Source organism: Mirounga leonina, unplaced genomic scaffold, assembly GCF_011800145.1.
Source record: "Mirounga leonina isolate KUSES-001 unplaced genomic scaffold, KU_Mleo_1.0 Mir_53, whole genome shotgun sequence".
In the NCBI taxonomy this organism is placed as follows: Eukaryota; Metazoa; Chordata; class Mammalia; order Carnivora; family Phocidae; genus Mirounga; species Mirounga leonina.
The window spans coordinates 73,376,769-73,398,932 of NW_023270807.1; the positions used below are offsets into that span (position 1 = coordinate 73,376,769).

General features: G+C 38.0%; 1 protein-coding gene across 2 annotated transcripts in view; it reads right to left on the minus strand.

Moving 5' to 3' along the window:
* The window catches only part of MAN1A1 (mannosidase alpha class 1A member 1), a 163,750-nt gene that overhangs the window by 20,392 nt on the left and 121,194 nt on the right, over positions 1–22,164 (minus strand). For both annotated transcript variants that reach the window (XM_034990407.1, XM_034990408.1), the window contains 2 exons: positions 8,424–8,547; positions 6,398–6,491 (listed from right to left, as the gene is read on the minus strand). In XM_034990407.1, the coding sequence (XP_034846298.1) occupies positions 6,398–6,491; positions 8,424–8,547 (218 nt within the window). The remainder of the gene's footprint in view (positions 1–6,397; positions 6,492–8,423; positions 8,548–22,164) is intronic.

Sequence of the window (22,164 nt, forward strand, 5' to 3'; positions counted from 1 at the left end):
CTTTCTCTGGCCCCTCAAAACCAGAGGCTTCCTTACCACCACAGGTGCTCTAAAGGTGTTGTTCTCTGTCCCATGTGCGTTCCCTGCCTCCTTTCCCCTTCACTGAGTAATTCTCACCAAACTTCCTGTGTAGGATTAAATATCACTTCCTTTCTCTGACTCCCTCATTATGCACTTTTTTTTAAAAAAGATTTTATGTATTTATTTGACAGAGAGAGACACAGCGAGAGAGGGAACACAAGCAGGGGAAGCGGGAGAGGGAGAAGCAGGCTTCCCGCTGAGCAGGGAGCCCGATGCGGGGCTCGATCCCAGGACCCTGGGACCATGACCTGAGCCGAGGGTAGACGCTTAATGACTGAGCCACCCAGGCACCCCCATTATACACTTTCTGATAGCACATGTCTACTACACTAATTTCCTAAACTACACTAACTACTACTACGCAACTTCTAAAATGGTAGAATTTTTTCTCTGTCTTCTCTACAAGATCACGATATAAGAGGACAGGGACTAGACCTATCATGCTTCCTGGTCCACATCAACCCCTGAAAGTAGCTTGCATATAGCAGGTGCTTAGTAAACAACTGATGAACAAGGAAAAATTCTTGTAAGTAAGTAAGAATAAGGACTATTCCCATTCAAGCTAGGAGGGCTATATTTTTAAGTAGTGAAATATGTGATTTTTGTTATGGCAGAAAGTCCGGTTCTAATTTTAATGTAAAATTAGTGTTTTACAATTGTAAGGCTGATTCTTAAAACAGCAGTGTTTGAAGTGACCTTTGCAATTTCCTAAATAAATTACCACAGAAACCTCTGACATTTACAAACTAAATACACTAAGTACTATCTCATCAATAACAAGCCCTGTTGTTATAAACATGATTGCAGGAGACAAATGCAAGTGATGCATGGTAACGCAAATCACTGTCCGGTTACTGTCAAAACAACAAGGACTAAATGAAGTAATAGGAAATGATGGCCGTGATCCAGACATGTCCTTCAGAGTTAAAGCAATGAGAACTGAAAGCTAACAGCCAGAAGCAGCTTCATTTTCTTCCCCTCTTGGGTTATGATTCTATAATGGATGGAAGAAGCAAGTTTGGGCATTTGGTGATTTTTAAAAAAGGAAAAAGGGTTACATAATAATACATTTGCTTGAATTAATTTTGGTAAATGCCAGTTAATTTTCTATATTTTTATTTCCTGCCTATAAATTTGTCATATTTGGAAAGAATGAAAATAAAGGAACATAGAGGAGAAACAAGAACAAGCCTTTTTGACAACTTAGCATATCACTCACTGTGCTTCCCCATATCTGGAGGACTATTTGTGTTGGCAACAGAATCCTGTGTAAATATTTAGTGGGTGTGGGAGAGAACATGCCTGATTTTATCAGCAGGAAGGAACCTCCCACTTCTACAAGAACATATATGGTATTTTTATTCCCAAATGTTCTAAAGGTAACGTGTACTATAATCACTCAAATATTATGCTCTTCTCTATAGAAGACAATTTACTCTTTCTTTCCCAAGAGGAATAGGTCCCATAAAAGGATTCCTAATACTTAAGAGAGAAAACAAGTAGCAAAATAAGACAAAAAGGATTAAATACTCAGAATCTTTATTTTTTATTATTTTGCATATTTCATCTGAACCTGAACTTCTCAAAGCATTCCCCCAATGATGCTAGTGACACTATATGTATGTTAATGTTGTTATATTAATCAAAGAAGAATGGGCGCCTGGGGGGCTCAGGCGGTTAAGCGTCTGCCTTCAGCTCAGGTCATGATCCCAGGGTCCTGGGATCGAGCCCCGCATCAGGCTTCCCTGCTCGGCGGGGAGTCTGCTTCTCCCTCTGCCCCTCACCCTGCTCATGCTCCCCCCCTCAAATAAATAAATAAATAAATAAATAAATAAATAAATAAATAAAATCTTAAAAAGAAGAATGATAATTGTTCTGTCTATAGACATGGAGTCCCACATCTGGCCTCAACAGTTGCAAGATCTCTTTATATTATCAGTGACTAGGACCTGATGCTGCCTCTCAGCCACAACTGAGGAGCAGAGAATAAATACAACCATTATTAAAAGCAGAGGCAGAAAGACAGACTGGAAACAGAGTGCATGAATACTCACAAAATTCACCTACTAGTAAGTAACACCTACTAGTGTAAGATACGGTGCGCTGGGTTAACAAATATCCACAAGACAATGTCACTGGCCTCAAAAGTTTTGGATCCCTGGGAAGATGGGGATGTATATGAATCATTTTGAAAAAGATAATGATAGATAAATCCGAAGTACTGGTGCAGGGGAGGAAGGGGTAAGTAGAGGATGAGTGGGTACTAACAAATCCCAACCAGGGTCTTGTAGAAGAAGGTCCCCCCAGAAGAAAGGGCAATTGGGCTGGAGTAGTCAGAAGAGAGGTAATAGACCTTGGTAGAGTCAGAAGAGAGGTAAAAGGGCTGAGGAAACAGCACAAACCAAGACCTGGATATGACCAAGCGGGCCTTGATTAAAGAACGAAAAAATAAGTGTGTCTCCATTGTGGCTGGAACGCAGGGTAGGGGTGGGGAGGGAGCGCAGACATGAGAGTCATCAACCCTATTTGTTTGCCATCAAGAAATTGGTCCATGAGCAATCCAAATATAACGGGCCCTTCGTACCAGGAAACATGGCCAAATACACAAGATACTGGTAACCAGAAGCTAAAACTGGGATGTTCCAGTACAATTGATACTTTTTGTCCCTCTTCACAGTGACTTTTTTTTTTTAAAGATTTTATTTATTTATTTGAGAGAGAGAGAATGAGATAGAGAGAGCATGAGATGGGGGAGGGTCAGAGGGAGAAGCAGACCCCCCGCCGAGCAGGGAGCCCGATGCGGGACTCAATCCCGGGACTCCAGGATCATGACCTGAGCCGAAGGCAGTCGCTTAACCAACTGAGCCACCCAGGCGCCCAGAGAATTTTTTTCAATTTTTAAAATCATTCAGGAGAAGGAAAATGCTAAAAACGCCTGTCCTTTTAGAGAGAATCTTATCTGGTCCTTGTACTCAGAAAGCTACTCAAGTTCTATTTTATCTCAAATACTCTTAATGGTTCTCAAGCTTTTAGTCTCAGCACGCTTTACACTCTTAACAACAAATAAATGCCCTAAATAACTTGTTTATGTAATTTCTATAAGTATTTACCATATTGGAAATGAAATTTAAAATATTTAAATTAAGTTAAAATATTTTATTAATTTAAAATAATAATACAACCATTATGATAACGTATCTTTCATAAAAACATTATATTTTACAACATAAAAAATTAGCTAAAAGACTGACACTGATTTATATTTTTGCAAATATTTTAAATTTTTGCTGTACTAGAAGACAGCTGGATTTTTGTATCTGCTGTATATTCAACCTGTTGCTATCTGTCATTTTGGTGGAAATAACATGAAGAAAATTCAGCCTCACACAGTTACAGTTACACAGTTGGAAAAGAAAGTATTTTACGAGTCTTTTCAGATAATTGTGGATATTTTTCTTTGACACTAAAACAAAACTTGACAAGTAGTTTTTTAAAGGTTAACATTTTTTAAAGGTTGGTTTTAATGTGGAATTAGAAATCCCATCAATGAATTTTTGTACTATTACATTAAAATCCATTGGTCTATCTTGTACTTTGAATGGATCTTTTTTCTCACATGATTTTGTAATAGCATGTATTGGTCATTTGGAAAATACTGGTTCACTTAATTATGCAGATCTTCCAAATGTTGACATAGTTCATTATATGATATAAAAAACCACCACTACTCTCAACAGAAAAGTTTTTTTTAGAGAGGGTGGGGAGTGGCAGAGGGAGTAGGAGAGAGAGAAAATCTTAAGCAGGCTCCATGCTCAGTGTGGAGCCCAACGTGGGGCTCGATCTTACGCCCCTGAGGTCATAACCTGAGCCGAAATCAAGAGTCAGATGCTTAACCAACTGAGCCACTCAGGTGCCCCGGAAAAGTCTTTCAGTATTGGTTAAAGGTGTTAAGGTCATGGTGGAATGGTAGAATTTCTTAAAATTCTAATTTTCATTTAGAAATTCAAATTCTATCATTGGCACAGATGCTGTCAGTTTTCTTTGAAGTGACAGGCCTGTTTTTGAGAACGTGGTTACCAATTACCCAAGTCCGAACAACCAAAGTTTGTCTTCAGTTGTTCTTTCAAGCAAAAATGGTAATCCATGCAGCAATAAGTGGCTGGTTCAGCTTGTGACTCAATCACACAAGTGCTTTTCTCTGAGGCAGGCGCTATCTTTTATTACACAGCAAAGAAGTATACTCGATGGCTGAGATTTACTAGACTCAATTAATTTTTTTTCATTAAAAATATTCACAAGTGGGGCGCCTGGGTGGCTCAGTTGTTAAGCGTCTGCCTTCGGTTCAGGTCATGATCCTAGGGTTCTGGGATCAAGCCCCGCATCGGGCTCCCTGCTCGCCGGGAAGCCTGCTTCTCCCTCTGCCACTCTCCCTGCTTGTCTTCCTTCTCTCGCTGTGTCTCTCTCTGTCAAATAAATAAATAAAATCTTAAAAAAAAAAATAAAAGTTCTCAGATCCTAAGACAAGTCTTCTACTGATGGAGCCATTAATTTATTTTTCAAGTAACTAGCACATCAGCCAATTTGGTAGTAAGGAGGGGAACTGGAGAGCTGGCAGACAGGAGGAGCTGTGTAAAGGGCTTGTGTTTCTCTTGATGGATTCTGCAACTGAATCCTCCATTGCTGGGGGAAGGGGACTGAGGATTAAAAACCATGGGACTGGGGCTCCTGGGTGGCTCAGTCGTTAAGCATCTGCCTTCGGCTCTGGTCATGATCCCAGGGTCCTGGGATCGGGCCCCACATCGGGCTCCCTGCTCGGCGGGAAGCCTGCTTCTCCCTCTCCCACTCCCCCTGCTTGGGTTCCCTCTCTCGCTGTGTATCTCTCTGTCAAAATAAATAAATAAAATCTTAAAAAAAAAAATATTCGTAAGTGAAATTGGCATCTTTTTATTTCTTATTGTCAGTGAAGAATACGATTATCAGTACTGTCTGGCTCCTCTGCCGTGGTTCCCCCTGTGGCCTCAATAGTTTTACCCACCACTGCTTTTGCAACTCAAGTGCAAATGTCAACACAGTAAAAAGGCAGAAAGCCTTAGTAGTATTATTATTTTTTTTTAAGATTTTATTTATTTATTTGAGAGAGAGAATGAGATAGAGAGCACATGAGAGGGGGGAGGGCCAGAGGGAGAAGCAGACTCCCTGCCGAGCCGGGAGCCCGATGCGGGACTCGATCCCGGGACTCCAGGATCATGACCTGAGCCGAAGGCAGTCGCTTAACCAACTGAGCCACCCAGGCGCCCCAGCCTTAGTAGTATTATAAAAATAGCTTTGACCTTCGGGACCCCGTGAACGGTCTCAGCGACAGGCAGTGATCTGCAGACCACGCTTGGCTAAGTGGCAACCTTCTGGTCTTACAGTCTCAACGGCTAGGCCTTCCATAGCCACTACAGACAGAGATTTTAGCACAATTTTTATTCTACGAAATTATTCTTTAAGAGAAGTACTTCTACAGTAACAGTGGGGCATATTCATCTAAGAATATAATTTGAAATATAAAGAAAATACTCAAATTAGAATTGTAAGGCACTGCTAACAGCCCCAGCACCGTGAGGCAGCTCACTTAGTATTCTGTACTCGCTCTCAGTTGTGGTGTTAATCTACCACTGTTTTTCCAAATCAGCTTGAGAACATTTCTTTCAACTACTCTGAATCTTCATACCAGAGTCAAAGTCCCTAAAGGATCTGAAGTGAGGGCTTCTTGCATAATGCTTTCTCCTAATCTGAAGATAATTCTACTGGGAAGAAACCATTATCTGCTGGCTTAAAATTAAGTAGAGAAAATACCCTGTATGCTCTTTCAATTTCCTAACCCTTAAAGATTCAGGTTCCTCTCTCATCTTGGAGCCAAGAAGAAAAAGAGAAAATGCTATACAGTAGAATGATCTAGCTGCTCTGTGCAAAACCCTGATTGCCTATAATAGCACAAAGGAACAATTTTCCCTTCCATCCACACGACCGGCTTGTTATGGGCTAACATCCCCACACAACCCGACCAGATCTTCCCTTCCTGATTAATAATTTAAATGTGCTTACATGTCATCATACTCACAGTTATGCACGAAAAACAAACAATCTAGATCCCTGGTAACATTTATAGTCTCTCTTACGAGAAGCCTATTTAGTAAAGGAACCATGCCCACTTTCCCCTTTTTGAAACATTCCCCAAAAAGATTTGTGCTTTTTTGTACTCCTTCTCTCTGTTACTAGAACAGTGCTGGGTATCATAAAGAGCTAAAACAATGCTAATGTTTTGACTTACATTGACCCCACTGTCCACTACTGGGATTCAGATAGTTAGGATAAAGGCCTTGTGGTTTTTCCAGGTTGTTCAGTACTGTTCGAATATTCATTACCTACAACAGAAAATGAGATGTTACTATGAAAATCTAAAACACAATTTTGGTGCCATTCCTCTCTTTCTCCATTATATTTTTCCATGTTAGGGAAGAAGACTGATTTAAAAGAATTAGAACAAAGAGAGTCGCCCCCAGCTTACAAAAATAATCGCAGTAAGTGAATACAGTCACACTCATCTGCCAGATGCCAAAGAAGGAACCAGGGATCTATCAGTGGATAAACAAAGTCATTACCCTCTTGGAATTTGCAGTCTAGTGGGAGGAGACAGATAATAAGCACATAAATATGTCAGGTGGTGACAGATGCTATGAAAAAGTTATAGAGAACAATGGGACAGAGTGATGTGAGGTCGTGAGGCTGCACGCTTAGTCAGGGAGGTCTGGGGAGCCTGATGGGAGAGGGTCTGAGCCAAAACTTAAAGTAGCAAAGGAATAACCATGCAGAAAGTTGGAGGAAGAGCAACCGGGGCAGAGGGAGGTGCAAGCACAAATACCCTGAGAAGAGAGTGGGTTTGGCAAGACCACTGAGGCTGGAGGTGAGGAAGCAAAGGGGAGAATGTCAAAGAGAGAGGAGAGGGAGAGTCAGGGCCCACATCATGCAAGCCTCACGGGCCAAAATGAAGGCTTATTTTATTCCAAGTGTCATGGGAAGCCATTGAAGTTTCGTGTGGTTGAGGGGACAAGAGAGGAAGCAGTATTCAGGTGAGTACTGCAGAGTCCAGGTGAGAGATGTTAGGGTCCCAGGAAAGGGTGGGAGCAGAGAAATAGGATAGAGCCAAAACATCTCCTGATGGATTCAACCTAAGGTTTCCCCAAAAGAGAGGAACCAGATGACCTCAAGATCCATGGTCTGAGCCACTGGGTAAACTGAGGTGGCATTTATCAAGACAGTGAAGACTCCAGTAGAAACAGGTCTGCGGGTTGAGTCTGAGGCATTTGGAGTAGCAGGTGTCTTTTAGACCTCTTAGTGGAAATGTCGGATATAGAGTGTGGGACAGGTTGGGACTGGAATGATCAATTTGGAGTCAACAACAGCACATAGACCGTATGTGGAGCCATGAGACTGGATGAAATCATGTAGACAGTGAACATAAAAAGAAGAGGTCCAGGTTTGAGTCCTGAGGCTTTCTGATATTTAGAGGTTGGGACATTGGGGAAGATCCAACAAAGAAGGCTGAGAAGGAGCACTCTACTGAGGAAGGAGGCAAACCAGGGTAGTACCATATGCCTGAAGCCCCGTGCAGGGTCTCGGAGAAGGAAGTGACCAAGTGTGTCAGCTGCTGAGAGGGTGAGGAAGACGAGGGCTGAGAATGATCACCAGACCTGGCAACACAGAGCTCACCGGTCACTGAGACAGGTGTGGCGGAGAAAAAAGCCCGACTGGAAAGTGTTCAAGAGCGGGGGGCACAAGAGGGAGGGTAACAGAGACAATTCTCTCAAGAAATTTTGCTATAAAGGGGAGTTACAAATGGGGTGAAAGCTAAGGGCAGAGTGGTGGGGTGAATATAAATTTACTCAAATATCTATGGGTTTGTTTCTTGAAAATTAGAAACAGATTCAATTTGTATTATACTCGAAGTTGTATTATACTTTGAGTTTAAAAGGTCTTTCCCATACTTGCTTCATATAGTCCAGACATTATCTATTTTTAGATAAGGAAAAAAATTCAGAGAGGTAAAGTGACTTGCTTGAGGTGTAGAGAATCTGACGTGTACACCATGCTGTCTCACACAGAGTTAGATGATGCCATGGAAAGACTGTGGGTTTACAGTTTGGTAAAATGAAATGCTGCACGTAATAAAACTTCATAAGGAACTGTATTAAACTTCGTTGTTCTTTTCCACGTCTAATTTTACTAAATCTTCAAGGAGAGGATACTGTTTCTCACAAGTACAGCCCTGCAATGCAAGGTGTATTGGAGAATCTCACCTTTTCAGCAAAAATGGGGTTTCCTGATAAGTGGCTCAGGTGTAGAAACTCCAAATGCAGAGTTCCAAATTCTGCCAAAATACTGCTGCCTCCTGAGGCCCAGGGCCAGTTCCTTCCAATCCCACTAAAGAAGAGAAGAGATTGAACAGTTATGGGTCAGACTAATTCCAATTCTTGCAGCTCTAAATAGTAGAAGTGAAAGAGACAGCTTTTGAATAATAGCACCTCAGCTAATTATCTGGATATCTTTGGCTGCTGGTTTCAGGCTTTGACTCTTATCTACAAATTGAAAATCAGTGTTGACTTAAGTCAGAAAAAAAGTTGCTATGTGCTTGCTGTTGATTAACAGACAAATATTTTGGAAGGTACAGGTGTCATATAGAGATGCACACCCATTCCAAATAGAATACAAAACACCCCCCCAACATACCCCAAATCCCACATAAAGCCCTCCAACATTTTAATTAATTTCAGCCTCAGAGTCCATGGACTATTATAGATATTCACATTATATTTAAAAGTTTTCTTTGATATAAGATAAATTTCAAAGATTCATTGATTATATATACACTCCACCTCTCCCCAAACCCTCCCTCCACTTACTAGACTTTGTTTTGTTTTCCCCCACACTATTTTCCCTATTTCTAAGTATATTTCCCAGGGCACTCACTTATTCCCTGACACATTTAATCTATGTTCAAGAATTTCAACACAATTAATGTAATTCAAATCTGAAAGGGGTCAAAAGGCATGAGCTTCAAAAATTACTGCCTCATGCCTCATCTTGGAGAAATGGTTTTGAGTCCTACACATCCACACACACACACACACACACACAAAGTGGCTTTTGAGACATGGTCATACTCTCTTGGGTACAGTTTATTTTTGGAGAGCCACTTAAAATGTCAAGACTTAATGTGATAATTGAAATAAAGAATAAAGTCAGGGATTTGACCAGTAAATTGCCTTGCAGAAAGCTGAAAACCCATATTTTGGTTTTAGTTTAGATGCACATTTATTGCATGCCTACCACTTGCCAGGGACTCTGCATGGCATTGGGTTACAAAGATGATTATAATGAATAAATCACCTTTCTCTTAAAGACCTTATAGTGGAATGTGAGAGAATGACCTAAGCATAGATAATTCCAATTAAATATGGTAAGTGCCAGGATAAGTGTGTGAAAAATTCTCTGAGCACCTAGCCCAGGGCATGCAATCCTTTATGGTGGGGGCACAGAAGGCTTCTTCAAGGAGGAGACTCCTGAGTTGATTGCTGAAAAATGAATATGAATTAGTGAGGAAAGAATGGTGAGAGGGAGCATCTGGACACTGAGAGCACACAGAAGGGCTAGCCAGAACTAAAAGAAGCTCCTGATGCTGTTGAATGGAGGGAAGGGAAGGTGGCCCAAGAGAAGGCTATGAGGTTCAATTGGGGCCAGGTCTTGGCGGCTTGTGGATTTCTCACTTTCTTCCATTTCCAAGTTGGCTCCATTTGAATACTGCTCTTGGTGTCCCCTAGATTTCCTTCCCTGTTTTTTTGCTTTAGATCATTCACAACTCTGGGTAAACCCTTCCAGCTGTCTTAACTTCTGCTCAGGAATGTTTAAGGAAAGGAAAACAATAAGGACAACTGGTATCTAAATTCTAGGCTGGCCTCACTCTTATTCCATGTCTTTTTAGAGCAAAACCTAGATTTTATCTTCAAACATAGATTTATAGTAAACATAATAAAAATGTAAACAGAAATAAAAGAGATCTAAAAATCACATATTCATTTATTTTAAAAAATGCCTTATATTTATTCAGTTCTGGGAATGTAAATCAGTTTTTCTTTTCATGGTTGGCTTAGATGAAAGGAATAGCCAACCATCCAAATAGGATGAACAACTACTTTCAAATTTTATTAACATATGGCAAGTACACACAGTAATTGGTCATTAATTTGTTGTCATGACATTTTTTTTATTCCAAACATTTTATCACTGACCAAAGTCAATAAACCAAATTAAGCAAAACTAAAAATTTCTATGTTCTAGAGAAACTATTAAAATCAAAGCCACAATATCAGAGTTAAGAGGGAATGAGGACTTTGTCATGGAGAAAGAAGAGGATAGTATACTAGGAACCCAGCCTAGTTTCCAAATCTTCAAAGACTGGTTCTTTTCAGTTCAGGGTATGAGGGTGCGTTGGCACACTCAGATGAGAAACTCAAGTAATATATATGTACAAAAATAAAATGCAAATTACTTTTGTATTCATGCATTTGTTCCCTGCTATTAATGTGGTTAATTAAGAGAAAACCAGTGATATACTGAAAAAAGTTCAATAGATTAAAAAAAATTAAGATTGAAAAAGGGTTATATATATATTCCCTCTTCCTCCTCGGCACACATTCAGATCTGAAGGAAAACAGCACACTTTTTTATCACTGTTTAATTATATAGGGAGCAAGCACAGTAAAAGCACTAGCAAAGGATATGTCAGGCTAACAGAAAGAAAGCTGGGTTTAGAATACAGGTATATTTATATGAGAGAATGGCTTTGGTTACCATTCTTTCAACCTACAGAATTAATGTATTTCAGTAAAATTGTAAGATAGATAGTTGTGCTAGCTCTTAAATATAAATGAAAGCAGGGTTTCAAGAAGTCAGAGAGGGCATCATTATATCTAGATATTTAATAAGGTCATTTGCCTTTTCTTAGGCAAAGCTGCAATGACTGGAGATTGGTCTCGGGGAGAGTATGGGGCACACACCATAGGCCATCACAGCTAAAATACGTGTGTAATAGGGGAAATGGCTGCCTGTTTGCACAGCACATGTGTACTGAATCAGAACCAGTTTTGGACACTCACAGAATGATTTCTAAGGTCTTTTGTCTCTAACTTCTAAAAGTCTATTGAGGAACCTATATACTTGTATGGCTCTAATTTCTAAAGTGATATATATAGACATTGGGCATTTGACATCAAAATGATGGGTTTATGACAGGAAAGTGAGTGCAGAGCGAGCTTTGCTCGTTTGGTCTGGGGCCCTGGGCATCCCATGATACCAAATGCTAAAGCTTTCTAGACCTCTGGGTTGAGATCAATCTCATCTGAGAAAGTAGGGGATTTAAAATGTCTTCAACTTTAGTTCCCTTATCACAATATTTTAAAGGCAGTCATGGTGTTCTTTATTTTATCTTTATCTATTTTACAAACACTAATAATATTTTAGAAAAATATTTCAAAAATAAAATAAGTTTGTGTTCAGAAACTATTAGTTCCATCAGGCAGGCATAAAAGGGAAGAATATTTAAATATTCCCAATCTTGTTACAATGATTGCAGCTTAAGCCAAAGCGATGAGTCAGCATATGGAAATGTATACACAAAAAGGCAATTAACATGATTTGGGAAACTGCCGAGTGGTTCAAAGAATCCTGGAGTCGAACTTCAAACTTCTGTATCAGTCTAATTTCACTTATGTCTGTTTCCTCCAGTCCCCAGTTCTTCCATTTTAAATTGGAGTACTATTTAATACATATTTTTCAATTTTTAATTTAAATTTTCAGTAGTCTACAAAGGTAATAATTCTTTGAAGATAAAACATCACAACAAGAAATAACTGATTTTGTCAAATGCAACTAGAAACGTGTCTTTAAAAAAAAAATGAGTCACTATGATTCTTTTGAAAATGTGAAATACTATTCTGTTGCTTTAGAGAGTATAAGTTGAATGTAGTTTATTAGCAGTGGTAATATACTTCCACATCCTACTGCACTTAAAAACAAGAAGGTATAATTATTTACTGACCTCATAGCTCTGATAAGCAGTGGGCATTATGCTTGTTTTCTTTTCCTAGGAATGGTTAATAACACCAGAGAAAGGAACTACCTTACTAGTATTGCTATTCTATTCACGTTTGAATCCCATGGGAGAGCTGCTAACTCCTCCTAGAGCTTGTAATGAATCAAGTAGCTGGAGGGTTGTTCTGGATTGATGGTATATCCCTTCAAAATAATCTTAAATTGAGGTACCCAAAGTGGTAGGTTATAGTCACTGCCCAGACACAATTTAGATCATCAAAAAATACATTTGGCTGCTTAGTATAATCAAACTCAACAAGTAAAGAATTTACAGAACTGAAACAATTCTAAAAAATTGCCAGATGAATATATAAACAAAGCACTAAATAGTTATACAGTCTTGATTAGCTATGACTTTCAATTTATTCTTCCTTGCTGCTTGCTATTTTATGCCAAATGGGAAATGGCCCAATAAACAATTTTCTTGAGGATTCTTGTCTGAATAATTTCTGATTAGCTGATCAGTAAACAAATGCCCTTCAAGCTAAAAGTCCAGGACACAGGTTACTCCTTGTGGCTATGGAGTTAACAAGTTGTGGAAGAAAAAAATTCCCCACATTCTTTCTATTATGGGAAAGCCTTACTTACATATGCAAATAGAGGGGCACACAGGGATATTTAATTCAAAAGAGCAGATAATCCAATATTATTCCTTTTGGATTTTAGCACAAATTAGGAAAGAATAATTAGAAAGTTCATGAACGATTGTTTCATTTAACTGTATTCCCAAAGCTAATTGATTTTGAGATTAAGCCATTTCAGCTTCACTTATTACAAATGCCTCCTTCCTGAACAGATTCACACAGTGCTGATCTTCCAAGTTTGTAGTCTAAGACTTCACTGAGAGTTGGACTAATAATTCCAGGGAATGGAATTTTAGGACTAGTCAAGATTCTATTATAGCTCGACCACAGAAAATTCCACTGGGGAGGACTACTTCCCCAAGAGCTATCCACAGGGAAATGGTGGCTAATAAAGGGCAGCCGTATGATTGAATTAATTCACAATTCATGGTTTACTGCTCCTGAACAGCAGCATGTGGGTTAGATCTCTAAAGAATCTCCACACTTAATTTTTTTAACCAAAGGCCAAAATAATGTTTTAAAATTAGCTAGCTTGCTTATGGGTAGTTATTTTAAAGTTTTTTTTTTATTTATTTATCTGAGAGAGAGAATGGGAGACAGAGAGCATGAGAGGGGGAGGATCAGAGGGAGAAGCAGACTCCCCGCTGAGCAGGGAGTCCGATGCGGGACTCGATCCTGGAACTCCAGGATCATGACCTGAGCTGAAGGCAGTTGCTTAACCAACTGAGCCACCCAGGCGCCCATGGGTAGTTATTTTAAACAGAATTGAAACTAAATACTTATTATTTTAGTTTATTCTGACAATACTGCTGTCCTTGTACTTGACAATCTAGTATTAGAGGAGAAGTTGGAGTTTGCAAAAATATAAATGGTGAGAAGCCCTCTTTAATTCCATAAATAATCTGCTCCACAGGTACAAAGATGCTAAAATTCTGTTTTCCAGCTGTCCTTTGGGTAAGATCTCCTTGCTAACCACAATCAACAGACTGCAAATAAGTTGAATGTAGTTTCTGCCCAGTTATTGGGCAAACTGGGATACCCTATCATTAGGTTTGGGGAACACTCCAAAAAGGCTAGTAGTACTGAATAGAAAGCATTATAACACATTTAAAATGTGTGGGCATGCATGCACATTTACTTTATTGTACTTAAAAAGAAAGAATTATATTCTACATGTTCTTTTAAACATACATCACATTTTTCATGGATATTTCCCATACTGATCAATGTACATCACTGCTATTGAGTGAACAGTACCTGATTGAATGGATATACAGTTGACCTTCAAATAATACAGGGGTCGGGGACACTGACTTCCTTTGCAGTTGAAAATCCACGTATAACTTTTGACTCCTGCAAAACTTACTAATAATAGCCTACTATTGACTGGAAGCCTTATCAATAACATAAACAGTTTATTAACACATATTTTGCGTGTTACATGTATTATATATCGTATTCTTATGGTAAAGTAAGCTAGAGAAAAGAAAATGTTAAGAAAATCATTAGGAGGAGAAAATACATTTACAGTACTGTCCTGTATTTACTGGAAAAAGATCCACATATACATAGACCCACGCAGTTCAAACCCATGTTGTTCAAGGGTCAACTGTATTCTAATTTATTTTAATGTATACTTATTGATAGACATTGAAGCCAATTTATTTTTTATTTTATTTTTTGTCACTGCAAACAATTTGGTGGTAGGTCTAGTTCTTTTTTAAAACTAACTATTTTTCATGTAAAAATGTCTACATAGATTTTAGCTGGAAGATGTTAATTTATCTAAACTGATAATGAGGATGGATTTGGGAATATGTATTGGAGGCATAAATGTCTATTTTTTACAGAGTTATTTCTTAACCGTGTGGGCCTATTACATCTTGCCACATTTGGTAGCCTCTAGAATTCTTGGGATAGCTCAAATTCATCTGCTGTAAATCATGGCATCAAGTCCTTTAAAACCGGGGAAAGAGGAGCTACAAACAAGCATTTATATCCAGACACTTTCCTAATAAACCTCAGGATGGAATAGGAGCATACTACATTTCACCTTCAGAAATGGTAACTCACTAATATTATTTTGTCAGACATTTAGAAACATTGTTTCATTACTTTAACACATATCTTTCTAAGATGTTACTTAAGATCCAAGATTGCAGTGAAATTTGGCTGTTTATTTATCTCTTTGCCTTTCATTCTATGGGTCCATGGGTCATCTATGAATCAAGATAAATGAAATCAGTACAGATTCCAGGTTTTTAATCCTTCAAATTCTGCTCTTCAGCTCTTTCTGTAACCAGAATGGCCAGGATTGCTCCCTTCTAGATCCTCAGGGACAACGACTCTGCTTTATACACCCAAAGTCTAGTCCCAAAGTCTAAGCCAGTACGAAGAAACAAAGGTGTTTAATACATGCTTCATTTAATAAAATTTAAAAAATAATGAAACGTCTGTTATTGGCTCCTACCCCTAACTTATATCTAAATGATAGAATCCTGTATTTAGCATTACCACACGCAAGTCCCTTTATAGCCAATTTAAGAAAAACTTCTTTTCTAGGCTAACTAGCTTTCTATCACAAACTTGAAGTATTCTGAAGTTGTGATTTCTGAGAGTTGAGATATGGTGAAGTGAGGAAAAGAAGGACAGGGTGGTAAATAATTATGAAGGCTAGATTTTATTCAATTTAAATGATTGTCTTTTATTCCAATTTATGTCTTTCCTAGTTTGTGACGTTAAGCTTTTCCTTGTTAAATAAAATGATTATGATAATAGGTAGGGTTTTGTTCTGTTTTGGTATGCTTTTCTTGATGAAAACACTGGCAATCTAAAGCCAGCCTCTCAATAATTATGGCAATTTTATGTGGTCCATGAAAGCTAAAAGTCTGGCACCATTGATCTCCCCATCCCCCCATGTCTGTCTTTCTTTTTTTTTAAATTTTATTTTATTATGTTAATCACCATACATTACATCATTAGTTTTTGCTGTAGTGTTCCATGATTCATTGTTTGCATATAACACCCAGTGCTCCATTCAATACGTGCCCTCTTTAATACCCATCACCAGGCTAACCCATTCCCCCACCGCCTCCCCTCTAGAAACTTCAGTTTGTTTCTCAGAGTCCATTGTCTCTCATGGTTCATCTCCCCCTCTGACTACCCCCCCTTCATTTTTCCCTTCCTACTATCTTCTCTCTCTCTCTCTTTTTTTTTTTTTTAACATATAATGTATTATTTGTTTCAGAGGTACAGGTCTGTGATTCATCAGTCTTACACAATTCACTGCGCTCACCGCAGCACACACCCTCCCCAGTGTCTATCACCCAGCCACCCCATCCCTCCCACCCCCCACCATTCCAGCAATCCTCAGTTTGTTTCCTGAGATTAAGAATTCCTCATATCAGTGAGATCATATGATACATGTCTTTTTCTGATTGACTTATTTTGCTTAGCATAATACCCTCTAGTTCCATCCACGTCATTGCAAATGGCAAGATTTCGTTGTTTTTTTTTTTTTTTTTATATTGCTGAACACCAATATGCCACTTTATTACTTGGATTTTTTTTTTTCCCATTTGTCACATACCTATCAATGTTTACACAATGAGGAAAATAAGATTTTGGGTTTTTTTGATGGCTGCATAATATTCCATTGTGTATATATATATATATATATATATATATATATATATATCACATCTTCTTTATCCATTCATCTGTTGATGGACATCTTGGCTCTTTCCATAGTTTGGCTATTGTGGACATTGCTGCTATAAACACTGGGGTGCAGGTGCCCCTTCAGACCACTACATTTGTATCTTTGGGCTAAATACCCAGTAGTGCAATTGCTGAGTCATAGGGTAGCTCTATTTTCAACTTTTTGAGGAACCTCCATACTGTTTTCCAGAGTGGCTGCACCAGTTGCATTCCCACCAAGGGTGTAGGAAGGTTCCCCTTTCTCTGCATCCTCGCCAACATCTGTCGTTTCCTGACTTAATTTTAGCCATTCTGACTGGTGTGAGGTGGTATCTCATTGAGGTTTTGATTTGGATTTCCCTGATGCCGAGCGATGTTGAACACTTTTTCATGTGTCTTTGGCCATTTGGATGTCTTCTTTGGAAAAATGTCTGTTCATGTCATCCTGGCACCCTTGATCTTAAGACCCAGACATGGCTGAAGGTGTGGAAGAGTTACAGTTCACTATCAATTATGCCAAAACTAATGTTAGTTTCTATTCTGAGGTATAAGAGGATAATAGTAAATGATTTTGTCCAACAGGTTAAAACATAAGTACTTTGGGGGTACATCTTGCCAAAGTCAAGTCAGATGGAGCCAGTCAGTCAACCATAATTTACTTACTGCATTCCACGTGCCAGATACTGTGCAATGCCAACATCAAACACTATAGGAAACACTCTAAGGTTTCTTCTTTTTTAGATGTCAATACTTTATTGAACTCAATTAATAAAGGAACCAGTAAGATAATAAAACAGAGAAATTGGTTGTTTTTAGGAAATGCTAGGAATATCCCTCTAGCCTAGCGACAACACTAAGTCATGTCCAAGAGAGTCACAAATTGTTACTCTTGGATTATCTTTTCCACCAAATTATTTGCACCTCTACAAAATCTATATTTCATCAAAATTCTACAACTTGACATGTTACCTCATTAGCTCTAGACCTTCAATCAACATATACTGATTTGAATTAAATACAATTCCCTGGATAATCTTTTACCCTAACATGACATGATAGCATACCCACCTTTTTGCCTTATTATCAAATTTCAGGTAACTTTTCTCTGAAAGCATAGCATATATATAAGAAGAGTTTTGGGAGTGATAATGATTTCATCTGGAATACAGGCTTAGAAAAGGAACACTGAAATAATAATCCTCAGTTTACTAAAGAACCACCTGACTTTGGAGTTGAAATAATTAATGAGATTTCTCAGTGAGCATGTGTGGAGGGTCTGGCTTTACCTATCCTTGCAGCATCTTACTGGCCAAGGTGGCTTGCTCTGAAATTTTGGAGGGTTGGGATATCAATTGCAACTCAATTAAATTTTTGTTCATGCACCTGAGTAGAAGCAAAACAATTTTTGGTGAACCATTTCTGTTTTTCCTTTGGGCATTCTTCAAAGAGGTCTTTGGCAAAGAAATCAAGTGGGTCTAATTAAACTTTTATGAAAGGAAGTGAGCTTCATCTGACTGGTATATGAAATACATTGATATTTCATTACCAAGTTCAACAGATCCTCACTGTAGGTCTTTTCCAGATATTAAACTAGTTGGGAGTAACTAGGAAAGATTTGTTCCCTGATGTATACTTAATAAATTAGTTATCACTATACTTCAGAGTGGGCAATAGATTCTTTTTAGGTCAAGATAAGTAAAATAAATGCTAAATTAAGGAACCTGTAGTGGGAAAATGTAGCTAAATGCTACAAATGCTATTCAAATTCCCAAGGATGAATTGATAGTGAGAAAGTTGAAGAAAACAGATAATGCCCAAGTGATCAGGGCCAATAATTAGTGTGTTCTTTTAAGCTGCATTATGTAAATTCAGATAGTCCTTTTAACATGTAATGCAACTCTAGCCAACCAAAAGAAACTCTGTGGTTAATTAAACCACCTTACAATTTAAAATGGTAGCTTTTCTTGGTTTTGAATTTTACGTAAGAAGTATGGCACAAACAAAAATATGTGCATAGCTTGTGGTAAGAACAAACACATTCAGGGATTACTCTAAACAGATGCTGGAGAATAAAGCTATCAAACTACTTCATTCTCATTTTCCTGCCTTCTGCCTACAACTTATGGTTTAGAGGCTCTGGAATAGGTGTTATGAAACAGTTTGGCAACTAAAGTCTTAAGAACATAAAGATAAGAAAAAATCATGACAAGAGAATGAAGAGGCCAGTGAGAATAAAGAGGAAGAGTACTTGGTTGAGGGAGACCAAACAGTAAAGACAGGTATCTTTCTCAACAGAACCACCGCAGTTGAAATCAGTGTCTGTTCTGTTTGGCTGTCAGTGACATCCTTATATAAATATAGTCAGTGCTAAAGGATCATCTGTGTATAATTAGCTGTCTGCTGCCTTGTGACATCTTCTCTGTTATTTAACTTTTTACATGCTTTAGCTTATCTCCCTAACTGGAGAGTAAGAACTAAAGGCAGAGATACAATTCAATTTCTTTACTGCCTCCCCCACCCACATAGATAGTCACACAAATATCATAATTTGATGTTTGTTGCATTTATAGATCTCAGCAACAAATCCATTTCTAACATTACTGTAATCCAAATGTTTTCTATAAAATTCAGTTATTACTCTAAGCAAGGTTTATTACTCATAGTTAAAATATTTTGTATGTATTCACTTTTAATTTATGCTTAACTTTAACTAACATGTTTATATGTCTTCAGCAATTAAGATTCTTTATATTATAGGAAAAAGATACTGAAAAATGTAACTAAACTGAGAAACAAACAGGGTTTTAGAGGGGAGGGGGTGGGGGAATGGGTTAGCCCGGTGATGGGTATTAAGGTGGGCACATACTGCATGGAGCACTGGGTGTTATACAAAAACAACGGATCATGGATCACCACATCAAAAACTAATGATGTATTGTATGGTGACTAACATAACATAATAAAATAAAATTAAAAAAAGTAACTAAACTAACTTTACAAAGTGAGAATAATCAAAACGGATAGTTTACATAATCTGAACTTTGTGGTAGCCTCCTAATGCTGATATTAAAATTTAAAAATGTTTCAAAATATTAAATAAATGGTTGGAGGAATTTCAACAGTAAAACTACCTGTTATCCAGAAGAAATATTCAAAATATATGAGTGTTGGCAGATACAATCATGGCTTTTAAAAATCTTTATTTAATGTGTGTTAGCTAGGTAAAATGCAAAAATTAAAACATCAAAATAGTACTTTGAAATTGGAAATGATAATCATCCATTTTACCTATAAGAAAAAAGAGAAAAAAAACCCTTTCTTTACCTTCTGGCTAATGGACCCTGGGCTTTACATTGCAGTGGGTACAGTGTTGGCCCAGAAAATTTTGTGTAGTAATTGGGCCCCAAACACTAGTTCTTAACTCACTGAGGATGTTTGGTGATGTCATTAAAAGAATCTCTGTGAGATAATGCAATCTGGAATGGAAGGGGAGAAGCTTCACTTAGGACGAATTAGTCTAGGACTAAGTAAAACCAGACTTCCAGGTAGATCTGGTCTGAAATGAATTGTTGTGAAATAAAGCAATGAACTAGAAGGTCCAGGTTTTTATGGATTGAGACCACTCTTGGTATAAAATAAATCTTACAGCTTTGATGAGTGCCTTCTTGTTCCATGAATGCCAATTTAAGAACAATAACAATATTTATGGGCTATGCCCACCTCTCTATTCAAAATGAAAATGTTCTCTTGTATCCCATGGGGAAAATGTACATTCTTGGAATTTAAGATTACCTACTTCAGTTAATAGTAGAATGCCAGTGTGAAAAATGGCACGATTATCCTGTAATGTGAAGCGCTAAGAAGAAAATAAAACAGTATGATGTGACAGAGTGACACAGAGCTGCTTTAGACGGGCTCATTGGAAAGACCAAGGGGAGATTTTTAAGCTCAGACCAACAAGATGAAAGTGAACCTATCAGTAAGGACCTGGGAGTGGCTCCTGAAAGTGACTGAAGGTAGGCAGGACTCTGCCAAGTATGCAAACAAGGGGCTGACTGTATGGCAGAGGGACAATCAGTGAGGGGACTCTAGTGACAGGGACACTAACTAGTAAGACGATAAGGCATCTGTAAGGCCAGGGCAAGCATCTGGATTTATTTTAAGGGCAATGGGAAGTCCCTCTAGGGTTTTACGTGGGAGGTGATGGTATCTGATTCACATTTTTAGAGTTCACTCTGGACACCACGAGAAGAATAAACTATGAGAGCAAGAGCGGAAGCAAGCAAGCAAACAGGTATTCAGGCAAGAAATGGATGGTGGTGGAATAGGTGCTAATAGATGGACAGATGTGGAGGGATTTAAGCTCTGTCTGGAGGTAAGCGTTGCCAGAAGAATTGGATTTGGGGATGAGGGAAGACAGGAATCAAGGATGATTTCTAGTTTTTTTGGTTTTAGCAGCTGGGTGGGTACTGGTGCCATTTAAGAAGATGAGAAAGACTGAGGCAGGAGAGGGCATGGCAAAGAAAAGCTGTACTGTTTTTTCTGATTTGGCTATTAACAACCACCATTCACAATTAAAGGAAAAATTTTCCTTTTTTTTAGCTTTTTATAAAAAGGATCAATTTATTCAATGTGAGAAACTTTTCTTTTGCTACGGCTTTTCTGAAATTATTTAAAAATTATGAAAATAACATGTATACAGCAAAAAATGTGAAAAAACACAAAAGATTATGCAATGAAAATGAATCTGCCTTTTCTTCCAGATCCTATTACTTCTGAATGAACTTCATTAATAATTTCCTGGAATCTCTCCCAAAACTTCCTAGCACATGGTCACTAGATGAAATTTTTAAAAATATAAATAGAAGTATACTGTACATGTTACCATAGCCTGTGTTTCATGAAAACGTGAAGTATTTAGTTGTTCTGCCTCATTATAGTGGCCCAGTATCCCAGTGTGTGGGTGTACAGTACCTTAACCACTTTTTTGGTCTCAAGTTAACAATGGTGCACATTCATGAGCAGGTCTCCAGAATAAGATCCTACAAGTGGAATTTCCAGGTGATAAAGTATGTATTCAAATTTAATAAACATCTCCCAATTACCTTCTACAGGGTTTGCCCCAATACATATATGGGAATATTCTAGCTGCTAACTCAGGGCATTTATCAAATTTTAAAACTTGGGGTGGGAGGATGAGTGAAATAGATAAAGGGGATTAAGAGATACAAACTCCCACTTACAAAATAAATAAGTCATGGAGATGAAAAGTGCAGCACAGGGAATATAGTCAATAAGACTGTAAAAACACTGGTGACAGATGATGATTACACTGATAAGGATGAGCACTGAGAAATGTATAGAATTTTTGAATCATTATATTGTATACCTAAAACTAATCTAACATTGTATGTTCATTATACCTCAATAAAAAATAATATGTAACATATAAAGAAAAAATTTTTAAAAACTTGATCAAATGTGCTAGGTAAAAAATAACATCTCAATGCTATTTTAATTTGCATTTTTCTTTTTGAGCTTCTGATGTTCAATGGCCAGTGCATATCTTTTTCTGCAAAGTATATGTTTATGAACTTGTCTTTTTTAT